General features: G+C 41.2%; 1 protein-coding gene across 4 annotated transcripts in view; it reads left to right on the top strand.

Moving 5' to 3' along the window:
* The window catches only part of veph1 (ventricular zone expressed PH domain-containing 1), a 95234-nt gene that overhangs the window by 31506 nt on the left and 49059 nt on the right, over positions 1-14669 (top strand). For all 4 annotated transcript variants that reach the window (XM_026191529.1, XM_026191531.1, XM_026191530.1 and 1 more), the window contains 2 exons: positions 7508-7671; positions 9108-9317. In XM_026191529.1, the coding sequence (XP_026047314.1) occupies positions 7508-7671; positions 9108-9317 (374 nt within the window). The remainder of the gene's footprint in view (positions 1-7507; positions 7672-9107; positions 9318-14669) is intronic.

Raw genomic sequence — 14669 nt, 5'->3', positions numbered from 1 at the left:
ACTTGGAGTATAGAAAATGAGAGGACAGCGTGGGTCTCTTCTAACTCAAAACATGGAAAAGAGCAGAGAAAAGCTGGTTACAGCGTGGATTCTTATTGAAATCTGCAACTTACTCCAGCACTTCCAGGGTGGACACTGAGGCATTCCCAAGCCAGCTGAGAGATATGAATCACCCCAGCATGTCTTGGGTCTGCCCCGGGGTATGCCTGAAACGCCTCACCTAGGAGGCGCCCAGAAGTCCTCTACTCTGAGCCCTTTGCTAATGATTCAGCTTCTTATTCCTCTCTCTACAGGAGAGCCCTCCACCCTACAGAGGAAACTCATTTCAGCTGCTGGTATCCTTGATCTCATTCTTTCGGTCACTAACCACAGCTCGTGTGGAGAGGAACGTAGGAAGCATGGCCTGAGGCTCGGAGGTGCTGATTCTCCTTCCCGCTGCTTCACACTCAGTTACCAAGTCATCCAGTGCTAGCTAGAGGTCATTTCATGATGAAGCTTAGAACCACATCATCCACAAAAAGACAGAGAGGTTATCCCAAGAGTGACCGAACAGGAAGTCTTGCATCCTCATAGGACACTCGGTGATGTGGTCACATAGCACATCCAGACTGGTCAGGCAAACGCTCTCAAGAGGATAAAGAGCTGGTCCTCTCTTCCACCAGGACAAAGACCGCAAAAGTGATCAGTATCACGCCCTTTTAACATGCCTGCTGTAGTTTGACACTAAATGACTTCAACTCCAACAAATGCATCATTAAACTAAGTAAAATTTAGAACGAATTAATGTTTCAGAATGCTTCTATACTCAGAAAAGAAGCCTTCATATAGGCTCTATTGTGTTTCGGGGGTGTTTGTATTGTAAATGTTTCCATGTTTTGCCTCACAGCTGCAACGTCAAGTGGGAATTCAGCCAGCTGGAAACACATATTACAGGCTTGTCTAACAGTCGAGCAAAGAAATGACTTCACGGTGTGCTCGTGCATGAGTTGTATCCTTGCAGTGACAAATGACTTACTTATAGTTTATGTATGACTTAGTTACACAGCTTTTACACCAAGGGAATATTTAATATCAGCCACACAGATGTGTTCAACGTGTTTCCCGCTGCACTTCATTAAGCGCTGACTCAGCAGAAAGAAGTGCTGAGAAACATTGCAGTTTGGGTCTTAACAGCCTGAAAGCTTCACTCGATACCACAGAAAGAGTTCAAAGTGAGAATCGGTCAATCAGCTGTGCTAGTATCTATCAGCATTTATGATTTAGATATAAAAACAATTGTATCCACTGAACATTTTTATTCATTGTGCACACGTAATGAAAATCCTTCGCAGTCTTTTCTTTAATTTCGGGTAACCGAATCCCTTCCAGACATCTGTGCAGTCGTGTCATATGAGCTTGAATATTTTAAACTGTGTTTTTTTTCCTTCCCTGCTGGGGGGTAATGGGGGTGGGTGGTATTGGCTCATCCAACAAAAACATACACATTCTCAAATGTATGGGCTTTCTGGGAGAAGTTCATCTGATTTCTCTTGCATTTTGATTTGTCAGATTCTCACCCCCGTCACCCACCTCAGAGTGTTCGATTAGCATGAAATATGACAGGCTGGACATGTGTACATGGAATGTGCTTTGGAAGCTGCAGAAAACACGTTAAAGTCGTAAAGCTCTCCAAAAACATCCCTCTGGATATCGTTTGCGTTGGTCTCTGCAGTTTTCTCCCTGCAGTAACCTCCCTGTTGTAAAGGTTCTGGGGGTTTTCTTCTTTTCTGTTTTTTTTCTTTGTCAGATTATGTGCATTGTTTAATGTGTGGAGAATGTACTCATCCACAATACTTAAGATAAATCGGCAGGCCAGCTGACAATGAAAACCTCCTTCTAGCTTTTTAAATGTAACACAGAACTTCTGGCGCATCTTCAGCTCATTTAAACCCACATTTTCATGTGAATGCTTCTTGATCTTCTTGAGGTTTTGGTCTTGAAGTGTCAGGGTATTGTTTTTTTAGTCAAATTGTTTTCTGCAGCATAATTCACATCTGAGTTTGCGTGTTTTTGTAAACTTATAACATTTTCTTGATGATTTTGCTCATTTTCACATAGAGAAAAATCCAAAAGAACCAAAAAACATCTCTGCAAAAACACGAGAGAATGTTTACTTTCCTCACCGGCTAGATGTGTCCGGGGCCAGAAAGTAAACAGTGGAGGAACGTTTCTACTAAATCCATAGTTGTGAGAAAACCCATACTCTTATAAGCCTCTGCTACAACCAGAGATGGGCAGTACTGTAATGAGTAAAGTAAGGGATTACTATTGCAAAAACGGTAATTAGATTACCGTTACTTTCCCGTAGGAACGCTGCGTTACTGCGTTACTAAAACCGTGATTTTTTGCGAGAATGTCTCATGACAGTGACGTAAGCGAGTGCGCCGTTAGTGACAACAGCTGTGTGCAGATCAACAATGGATCACATATCGATTGTGGGAGAGAGTATGAGCGTGCAGCGTTTAAAGCGTGGAAGTACTGACCTTACTTTGAGTTTGATTCCATAAAAAGTGACAAAAACATTAGTGTCCATCGTGCGTGGGAAGAAAACTTCTTTTTACAGCAAAAAAACCCCTAAACTTCCAAGCAAGCACCGAGTGCGCTACGACGTAATGGGAAACTCACAGAGAAACTCGCGGATTCTTCAACTGACCACGGCACACCTGCACCAGGGTAAACCTCCGCCTACCCAACTCCTGCTTTACAGGTGAAAATAGAGCAACAGGACCGCTGAGTCTTTGACTTTATTTATTTTCTGCTGTGTTTTACTTGCATCTATTTGAAAGATTGAGTGTAAACACAAAAAATATTTTATTTTATGTGCTGGAATGTGTAGAAAATAGGTTTAAATGTTAACTAATTTATTCAAGTCAGAGAATGTTGCATATAATAAAATTTTTGCTTGATGCATAAAGTTAAAAGATTAAAACTGATAAAACAAGTTAAAAAAAACAGACTTTTCCATTTGATTACATTTTGTATGATGATTTATGCAGAAAAAGTAGAATTGGGCTGAAAGATCTATCGCTTTATCACCTATTCAGGTTGTAAATCGTGTTTTTAAAAAGTAACTAAGTAATTAATTACTTTTGAAAATAAGTAATCAGTAAAGTAACAGGATTACTTTTTTTGGGAAGTAATCAGTAATTAGTTACTGATTACTTTTTTCAAGTAACTTGACCAACACTGGCTACAACTACCCAAGCTGTTTCAGTTTGCATGGTCTGACGTGTCCCCGAAAATAAAACAGTTTGCTGCAAGGGCCATTTAGCTCAGGCTTTGAGTCAGACTGAGGTCAGGTCGCGTCACAGCCACAAACGAACTGCTCCTGAATTAGCTTAAGACCAGACTGAGACCGTTTCCTCTAAAGGGTTTCTGTGCTGTTGTTTTGCTCTATATCCAAGTTTCTTTACACCTCTCCAGACCACCGCTTAATTTTCAGTTTTAATTTAGATATTTTTCTGTATATGAACTTGTGCACCTGACATCCCTCTCTCTTGAAGCAGTGAGCATGACACATTATTTAACCTTATTGATGCCAATTTAGAAACTTTGTAACTAAATTTAGCACTTTTTCATACCCCTGTTAAATGCTTTTTCCTCTAAAAATGCACCTAGCAGTTTACTGTGGTGTCACAGACAGTAAGCAGCTGCTCTTATGAACGTGAGCTTGATGGAGCCCTGTCCATCCATTTGGACTTTCCAACCAATGTCTTAGGTACCCAGTACTAATGGCTGTCTTAATTCTTGATGGCACAGATTCACCAAGGTGCTGGAAACATTCCTTTTTGGACCTTATTGATATGACAGCATCACACAGTTGCTGCAGATTCATTGGCTGCACATCCATGATGAGAATCCCCGTTCCCCTATCCCAAACGTGCTCTATTGAATTTTCTGTTGCCCTGATCACTGTGGAGACCATTTGAGTACAGTGACCTCATTGTCATGTTCAAGAAACCAGTCTGAGATGTTCTGAGCTTTGTGACATGGTGTGTTATCCTACTGGAATCAGCCATCAGAAGATGTGGTCAGAAAAGGATAGACATGGTAAGCAACAATACAACAAGACCCTTTGGTGGTGTTTAAGCTCTGCAAAGGGTTGTCGTGATGTTTACGCCAGCTTTACAATCTTAGTGTCAAAGCAGAAACTGACACTCATCAAACCAGGCAACGTTTTTCAAGTCTGTCACATGTAGCTGTAATGCTCAGTGTTGTGTCCTCTCTGACTGCAGAGAAACCAGAGACATCCAGACTGCAACTGAAGCTCTGGAGCTTTAAAAAAAAGACAGGTATTTGGGGTGCCCTTGTTTTAGTAGTACTTAAATACTGTCTGTATTATATTTTAGTAACCCAAGAAAGAATATGCATAAAAACAATGGCTGATTTATTATTGTTTTTTACTTTCTTTTTAATCAAAGTTGAATGTCTCTGTAGATTTGGACACAAAATTTTTTGAGGGACGGGTTTTGTAATTCTGATGTGACATTTAGAAAACATGACACTTCACAGTGAAAATGTCAGAGAAAACTGTTACCTTTGTTTGCTAAAGACAAAAAACAAAGGTCAGTGCATGAGCGCTTGTCACAGTGTCACGTCAGCTGTTGTTTGGAATGAAAGTATGAAGGTCAGATATTGTATGCAAAAATGCCAGCACACTCTCTCTCACACACACACACACACACACACACACACACACACACACACACACACACACACACACACACACACACACACACACACACACAAACACACACAAATCAAAGTTAAAGTGGAAGTTGACCTGCTAAGCATACTAGAAAATCTATTAAGATTTTGTTTTAAGAGAGATGAAGAGTTATCAATGTCTTAGTCAAAAAAGCTAAAACATGTGGCTTCGAATCAAATCTACTTGAGGACATAACACACTTTATATAACTTGTCTCATTCACACAATCACCTTTTTCTACACCTAAGTGCTTTCTAGCTAACATTCATACTCCGATGTGGAGTGTGACTTGGGGTTCAGCTTCTTGCCCAAGGATTCTTTGGCATGGAGACTGAAGCAGCCAGCGATTAAACCACCAACCTTCCAGTTATTGAATGACCTGCTCTACCTCCTGAGCTACAGCCACCCTATAGAAGCAAACAGCCAACATATACAAGAAACCCCTGCAACATGCTGAAGCAGGGCTTCAGAGACTATGCTACAAATTGTAATTGTAATTGTGCAAAATTGCCTACCAAAAGTTCTTTCTACTAAAGTTAGAAACACTAGCTTCTGATGCTAAGCGTGTACTCGCATTCACCGGAGAAAAATACTTATTTATTGGAAACAATTACTGACAAAGCTCATTTTTCTTCTGATGTCGTTCAAACAGATCCGAACTTGTCCAAATATTTCATAAAAATCCAACAATTTACAGTAACACTCATTTTATTTTTCAAATGACTTTTTATAAATGCAAGTGTGTCTGACAGTATAAGGGGCTCAAATACGTAAGCTGTGTAAATTCTCTGTTTCTGGGCAGACTCTTGTCTCCTCCAGCCTTTTAACATTCCTGTAAAAGACCCGTAAAAGCTGCAACCTCGGCTTTATGGTTATTACCAGCTCTCTCTCTCTTTCTGTGCACTAACTGTGTCAGTCTCTTTTTATGGTGATTTGTGTTTAAAGTACAGGGGTGGTGCCTGATAGTCTACATTAGTGTACATTAGTGGACATTGCAGGCAACATTTAAAGCAAGAGAAGTGAGCATAAATAGAGCCAATGACCGTCTTATAAATATTATCTTCCATTTGCACAGAACAGTCAGACCTCTCTGTTGGTCTGTTCCAACATCAAACCTGCTGAACATTTTTGAGTGGACAGCCTGTGGTTACAGTGATTTATAGGTTAATACTGGTTTTAGTGTAATGTGCAATTTTCCTGTGGCTCTGCCTCGTCTGTTCTAAGCCCCTCCCATCATTCAAAAACACCTCTGCCAGGTAAGAGGAATCATCTTATGCCACTGCTCCTTTACATCTTACCTCCAACAGCAAATCTCACCTGATTTGATCTGACACCGCCTGTGATTGGCCAAAGCCTCCTGATGGGGCCCAGAGGAGGTGCAGGAGTCTTGATTTGCTTACCTGAGCTTTAATGAACTTAAGTTAGATTAATTTTGTCGTGTTTGTGCAGTGCCACTGTTTGTTTGGTGTGTGTGCTAAGGCTAGCTAAGCTCAGGAGTGTTAAAGTACTTCTTAAAGCCCTCCTCCAGTAGTTATTCCTCCAATCTGACCATTTCACCTGCTCTGCAAATACTATAAATACTAGTCCTTTAAAGCAGTTTATACAATTTATATCAATTGCAACAGTTAAACATAACGTGACAGGGCTTTTGGCTTTATGTAATACTCAAGAACCGTAGTACAGAACCCTGAGAGGTCCCATAATGTTTACCATTTGTAAACAAGAGTCTTTGTTCACTGATGTGAATCATTTAAAGATGTTTTATATGTTAGTCAAAGGCTGTTGGGTAATACTGTGGGTTTTCTTGGGCTCTTTGCTGATCAGCAAATGCCTTTTTGCCAGTCATGCGTCAGTACTGGCTGTCTCAGCATCACTGCATGAGTACTGACAACGAATGAAAATTTCATTCCCGAACAGAGATGTTGTCTCATGACTGGTAATCTGATGTGTGTCTTCTGAGAATAGCATTAGAGCTATGCCAAAGGCAACTTAAAAAAGAAAGGTTTTAAACAATATGCTTTTTCTTCTTTTTTTGATCAATCTCAACATCTTTGCTTCTCCAAACACAGAAATAAGCACATAAAACAGGCTCGGATGCAATATGTCAGACCTAAATCTCTGCAGAGAGGATGACAAAATGCAAACGTGACCTTTTTCACCTCCTGTAATAAATGTGCCAATGTGACACTGACCAGCCCGAGCTAACAGCCTCCTCTAACTCTGTAATAACCCTGTTTGGGTCATCCTGCTGCAAACAGCAAGGAGCGAGAAAGGGACAAAAGAAACGTTGTCACAGTGTTATTTTCCTAAGTAAACAAAAGAATGCCTTTTGCTTCTCTCTCACCTTCTTTCTCTTCCTGAAAAGTTTTCTTAACATTTTGATTACTAGGAAAAGCAAAGGAGCAGCTGACCCCTTAATGCTTAGCTGCTCGTTCGTTGTCAAGATATATGTGTGTAATTTGATGGTGTTTAGCTGGTCTGAACATTTTGGGTACTGGTACCCAACCACAGAAGATCCTTCCATCCATTTTCTTCCACCTATCCTTTTCAGGTTTGTGGGATTAGTGAAGATAAAACACAAATTCAGCATGCTTTAAATGCATGGAAATGTTAAAAAGAAGGTCAGGTGCTCAGTGCAGTTTTTTTAAAGTGACCTTTTTTTTTCACACAATGACCACTTTGTGTGGAATCTGTTTGTAAAAGGCTTTGAAGTTGTCTCTGGGGCTCAATAAAACATCTGTGTTTCTCTTTCCCCGCCAGGTAACCACATGCTGTTGAGAGTTCTGCCCTCAGTCTACCCCAAACAACCAGACACCATTCACCACCACCTAGGCAACCTCACCGCCATGATGCCACAGCTGGAATCCACCGAGCAACAACACCTGATCAGGCTTATTCAAATGGTTGCCGAGCAACATCCACTTGTGAGTTTTTGTGCTGACGAATTAACAATTTACTGTGTTTGAAACCAACTATTCAAACTATCCACTTTCATTTGGATTATTTGGATTATTTTTTCTGTTAAGTTATGGCTGCGCATACCACTATTACTTCACCGCCAATTTATATTAAAATTTCAGTCATTGTGTCACCGCTTTGCAGCCAACACGGTGAAAATTACAATAATAATACATATAAAATGTTATGACAGACTTCTAAAATGTTTCTATTTTCTTGTTTTTACGACAGGTGGCATTATAAATTTGTTCAGCGCTCTACATCATTTAAATGCCTCCCACCACATAGTTCAGACCGTGTAGAAACCTCAGTTGTGTGCTTGGTGAGGCTTATTTAAGTGCCTGTGTCATTTTTATAATGTGTTTTGGGTTTCTTGAAGCTTTGCCGGTCTCTTCCTTCAGTGCCCTTGATCTGACTGTTTCAGGAATCCATAGTCAAGTGACACCTAAACATAGTATATACATGTTATATCTAGTATTAATAAAAACTAAAACGAGGTAAATGCATTACAGTCAGAACTGATGGCCCATGTGAAAGTAATCCAGTATCTAGAAACAAAAACACTCGTGAAGAAGTTGCGAAATCCAGCATGTCTGTGATTATGTCGTTTCTATCTGTGACTGAAATGTATGCAAATGAATGCATGTGGAAAATGCATTGGAGAAAAAAAAAGAGAAAGCACTGGGAGAATTGGGACTTTGCATGTGGTGTGCAGGAATTCCCTTAATCCTGGATATTTTGGACCAGAGCTGCTGATGTTCAACGTGAAGGAGGGGGTGGGCGGGGAAGTACCACATACCAAGCAGAGCACATGGTGGTAAAACGCAGCCTCAGTTGAGAAACAAAAGCAGCCATCTGGAGTTATTCTAATGTGAACCCCCCACACAGGCACACAGGAAAATATTGTAGCTGTGTTCGTCACAGCAGTTACCAAATGTTTGGCATCTTGAGATTCACTTTTCGTAAGTGATGCGGCATTAAAATGGCACTCATGTGGAACTTTTGAACTGCATAACCTATTTTTCATTTGTCAGACAGAATTGTTAACAGGACATATATGGCTTGATAATCTTTCACATCAACTAAAAGAGCTGGCAATGGTGGATATTGTTAGACCATTCCAGTCTAGTGCAGTCTACTATGACCCTTACAGATTATGAGCAGGAGCTTTTTATTCACTCAGTTTTTCCAGACATCCCTACAGCCAAGCTTTTGTTTATTATTAGTCACGAGTATCTTCATCTCACTCCGAGGTCACTCCTCTCACCTACGGCCTTCACTGGAAAGATCAGGGCTCCTTTTGGTAGTTGTTATTTGTCATGAATAATGCTCTGTTTTTATTTTATTTTATTTCCCCCTCTCTAATTCTCTGCTTCTTTCTTTTTTTTCCTCATCCATGCAGATGTTGAGCCCTCAGGTTCCAACGTTGGTCGGTTACCTAGGGAACCAGTCTCTCACCGAGGCTCTTTTAGGAGCACTTGTCGATGTGTCTCAAGCAAGTCCTTCCTCGCTGGTCAGCTTTCTTTCACCGCTCAGGATCTTGGGACAGCAGTGCCCTGCTTTCCTGGCTCATGTGGCCAAAATCCACGGTGCTGTGGGCATTATCAGTGAGGTAAAAAAAAAAAAAAAAAAACACACACACTCAAAAAAGAGCCTTACCTCATTTCAAATTTTGGTGATCTCACCTTCAAGTTCAACTTCTGGTACACCTCTGGGCCGCTCCAGTTGCAGCTATTTTTAGATTGCTTCCCGGAGATGATCTTTTGACCACTGGAGGTCAAAGTAGATGATTTGTGCATGATCTGCAGCTCTCTGGAAGCTCAGGAGTATGCTCTCTTTTTTTCATAAGCAGCAGCACACTGAAAATGTGGCAGCTTTTTGGCCACTCTAGCATAACACACTAAACCTGCCCTCCACACCAGAGTTACCATTTTTTGACTATCTTCTACAAAATGAAACTCAAGTTGAAGAGGCTTAACTGTAAAGGCTTTTACACACCGGATATGATTAGACCATCACTTTGCATCATTGTGTGAATGGAATAAGTGGATACATTTTAAACACTTTAACTGCATGACATAAATTCATATTTACTGTTCGTTCAAGCATATTACCTCAATTAACCCAACTGAGGATATAAAGAGGAGCAAGTCTGAAGGAAATAATAGAAACAAGTAGAGGTCATTGAAACACACACTTACTGTAAACAGGCAGGAGTGATTATTTTAATGAGTAGGAAATAACGGGCACTCATATGACTTGTTCTCTCATGCTCTGCCAAGTATAAAACACACACAGACCGGATAGGCCGGGCAGATCCGGAGGTTTGGACGGCTGTCTGACACCTGCATACATCAGTGTTCGGTGGAACTGTCTTTCCCAACACGTGCCGAAAGCCCTTAGGGCTTAGAAAGGTCAGAGTCTGGTATTCTGGCAGGTGAAGATTTAATTTGAAGTAACAATGAAGGAGCAATGTTCTAAGCCTTACCCTATTGTTGCAAACATAACACAATTTTAGGGAACATTAACCTCAGAAAACAGTTGGTCCTTTGTGTGCTGAAAAGGGAAAATCGGCTATACTGGAAAATGTATTTTGAAATCTTAGCTCAGTATGTGTGAAATTTTGTTTTTAAAATTGCCTACCTCACCATATCCTGCTGTTCACAAAAATTATCAGCAGATTTGGTGACAAAAGACAGACCTTGCAAAGTCTAACCCCCACCATGAACAAGTCTGAGTTATTGTATCAATGTGAATCAAGCTGTCAATTTGGTTAAAAGGAAGACGACCACCTGAGTTTTTCAGTTCAAAGGTAGCTGTCCCTGACTCCCATGTAGTTTCACAGAGGCATATAAACCATGAGGGACCAGTAAAATTCAGAGCCTTAACTCAGGGCTCAACTCATCAACCCAAGGGGCCGACCGCAAGGGAGTTTGTTAGGCACCTTGGCAACCTCAGCAACAGCAATGAGCAAGTCATCTCCTTTTCCCAAGACCCCCTTTCGTCTGATGAGGCGTGTCAGAGGGTATCGGCAGATCCTCTGAGTATTTCTTCTATTGTCTCACTATATCCTTAATAAGCTACACCCCCCCTCCTGACTTGCTAGTTCACCATAAGCCTTGCATCCTCTGGGACAAACATGCACCACACCAGGTTGGGAATACAAGTATACCCACCCTAACTGGATGCCTCGCATCACGAGTGAACCAAGGTGAGGCTGACTAACAAGCTTGTTCTCCTTCCCCACCACAGAGATGATATTTCATGTCTATAGAGCCAGTTCTCTGCCTCTGACTGCCACCAAATCCACATAGTACCTCCCTGTGAACTAGCCGCTCCTGCTCCCGGTAGCCTCACTGGAGGGCTGGGCCCATGTGGCTCATTTACCCCATAACCTGGTCACAAAGCGCTTTGCAGTGAGCCCCTCCCACAGGCCCACCTCCAAGGTGAAGCCCGAGCCACCCTGTCCTGGGGTAAACAACGCTTCACTTTCTCTGGCCCCTCAACCAAAGCCAGTTTGCCTTGAAAGACCCTACCAGGGGAAAATTGCCCCTGACAACACAGATCTCAGGAGCACTCAAAAATCCAAACCCCACTGCCACCATGAGTTGGCAATTCATGGACTGGCTGACTCAATGAATCACCTGACACCAAGAGTGTGACACTCCTCTCTTTAAAACCAAAAACAGACACACGTTATTTGTGTCTGTATTGACTTTTGCACAGATTTAAAAGCATTCATGGCTTTGAATACTGCTAATACAGCATGACAGCTCCTGTTACATCCAATGAGTTCACTTTTTGTAGAGATTAAGAATATCAAAATTTGTTTTGAAAGAGACACAATTTGTTCCATGTGCATCTTTTAACCTATGGGTCACACATATGGCTGCCATCAGATGTTACTCAACAAATAGCCTTTTAAAAGAGCAAAATGCAATGATATATAAACTGATGGACAACAATAAAAGATTGTCTTGACGATGAAGTCTGTCTTTGATAAAGCAATATTAAGCCCCAATTTCAGTGTTTTATTTGTCCAATGACTATTTAATGGGTTTAAACAAATGAGTTCAGTTCTTAAACCTGCTGCTGTACACAAGTTCAATACTAATAAACAAAAGTTCATAAAATGAATTAATACAGAAGAAGAAAAAAAAAAAAGATTCCTGCTAATGATCAGCATGCTTACACAGCACGCTCTCACAGAGCCCCTAATACGGCTTTATAAGTTGTGTTATCTTATGTTGTGTTCTTTCAGGTTTTAAAATGACGACAGAAAATACTATTATTGTTATTATTATCATGTCATCGTCATCTAAAAGTGTTCAGTGTAGACCTTGTAGGTTTACAGCTCTATTGCTAGTCTTGTTCTAACCCTGTTAAGTATTTATGCAGCACTGTGTAATCATACATGTGATAAAGGCCCACTTTATAGTCAGTCTGTGATGCCTGTGTGTGTGTTTGGGGGGTTTAGACTGACAGCAAGACAGGTGAGAGCTCCCACTTTCTTTTTCTCTTTTCCTCTGGGTGCATTTTGGGCAGTTTAACAACAATTTAGGGGAAATTAGCAAAAAAAAAAAAAACCCATTATGACTGTCTCTACATGAAGTGTTCCCCCTCCACCTATACTCATATACAAACACACATGCAGAAACAGAAACGGATGTACACTGAAATCTCAAAGCTGGAACCCATAATAGGCTTTCTATTACTCCAGGGCAAAGTTTCCCTCTGAAAGTTCCCTTCCTCCTCAATCTTCTTGTCAAAAAACCTGCCAGCACAATTTTAACACACTCACAAATACTCATACACGTTCAGATACACAGATTGTTGGACCTCGGTGTCCTGCCTTTCTTCACATTGGAACCATTTGGAAAATAACCAGTGTTTTCTGGGAAATGCCCCTGCTGAGGCCTCCTGATGATGGCAGTGGAGAGACCCTCCTGTGGGTTCGTGTTTGTGCCCTGCAAGCACGCACACACACATACACACAACCTTTCACACTGGGATGCATTTGTTCTTGATTGCACAAGTCTTTCGCTGGCTTCCCTCAGCCACCTGAAGGGAGTTAGTCTATACTGTGTTTCTGGACTTATTGCGTGTTGGATCAGAATATGTCACTGGTAAAAGAAACCCTTGCACACTGTGGACTGCTGTGGACTGCTTTTTATTCAAGCAGCCCTGCAGGAAAATATGAAAAAAGAAACTGATGGAATTGCAAACAGTCTTGCTCTACGTTGCTATACAGAAATAAGACTAATCAAACCTAGTCCCACTCAGTGTTGAAACAGCCAGATGACCGCTTTGTGACTACTGCCATTAGTTTTCTCAAATGTGTGTCCATTATAATTTCATCAAAGATTACTGGAGTAAAACAGCAACTACCTATTCTTCTATCTCGCTCCCACAAGTGCGTTTTTTAACACTAGGAACACAAAAAGCTGTGCGTCAGCTTCATGCGGCACTCACAGTTTTTAAACCACTCTGATAAGAGTCATTTTCCTTCAGTTACAAGGAACGTCATCATCATGCTAACTTTAACTGCTGCTTAGCTGGATGCAGGTGTGACCAATTGAGGAGCAACAACAATTAATTTGAACCCTCATGGGCCACAATCCACTTGTGTTTAAAGTTTTGGAGGGGGTTTCCTGCAAGAAAATCTTTGTTGTTGTAGGAACACTAATCTGTTTGCATAAAACATGGAATCTGCTTGTGTGCATTTGATTGATGAGGACTTCATTCAACTCTGAAGTCGTTCTGCATTTAGTGCTAATCCTATGCATTTAAAATACCCAGTTTGTTATTATTTGGAAAGAAATTTAGACAGTATAGTTGCGACTGCTATATAGGATCACAAGATGGGGCTTGGTGATGAACAAAGGCTATTTTCACACCTTTGGTGTTTAGTCCGTTTAAACTGAACGAGACCTTTTGGAGGAGGTGGCTTTGTTTATGGTGTGAACGTGATCTGAACCAACAACCAGCTACTGTATATGCTGCAAATTTGAGCTAAACACCTTCCCTTAGCCAAGTATGCTTTGTTTTCTGGGGTGCAGCAGCGTATCATAGGTGTGCATACCAAACGGTCAGTACAGGTTAGCAACTAGCCGTAACAGTAATGTAAATTCTCTATGTTATGCAGAACAGAACAACCTTCTTCCTGTATTTACATCTGGCCTATAAGCTATAAGCTATTGTAGTGACGTATTTTGGTTCACTTTGAGATTTTCTGTGGGGAAAAAACCCAAACCAAAGCTACAAATTTACAAACTCATCAACTGATTCAAACTAGGGTAAATGAACTATAATGTGCGTAGTATTAGCAACATCTCAAAGCAATGCTGAGAAACCAGCGTGTGCAGTTCTCACTTCTCCCTGTACCTGGTTCTACTAGAGATATCTTAGTGTTAACATGGAGTTCTTTCTTCCCACTATCACCAAGTGCTTGCTTGTAGGGCTTCATCTGATGGCTAGAGAATTTCTCTCTGAGACAGCTGATGTTATACACTGAACAAAAATATAAACGCAAGACTTTTGTTTTTGCTCCCATACCCCATGGGATGGACGTAGAGACCTAAAATTCATTCCAGATACACAATATAACCATCCCTCCCAAACAGTGGTCACAAATCAGTCCAAATGTGTGGTAGTGGGTACATCTGCTATATTGAGATAATCCATCCCACCTCACAGGTGTGCCACATCAGGATGCTGATCTGACATCATGAGTAGTGCACAGGTGTACCTCAGACTGCCCACAACAAAAGGCCACCCTGGAATGTGCAGTTTTTTGCGCTATTGGGGGTCTGGGGACCCAGAACCGGTCAGTATCTGGTGTGACCACCATTTGCCTCATGCAGTGCAACACATCGTCGCATGGAGTCTATCAGATTGTCAATTGTGGCCTGTGGAATGTTGGTCCACTCCACTTCAATGGCTGTGCGAGGTTGTTGGATATTCG

This window comes from Astatotilapia calliptera, chromosome 14, assembly GCF_900246225.1.
Source record: "Astatotilapia calliptera chromosome 14, fAstCal1.2, whole genome shotgun sequence".
Taxonomy (NCBI): domain Eukaryota; kingdom Metazoa; phylum Chordata; class Actinopteri; order Cichliformes; family Cichlidae; genus Astatotilapia; species Astatotilapia calliptera.
This window is presented reverse-complemented; position numbering and strand designations above follow the sequence as displayed.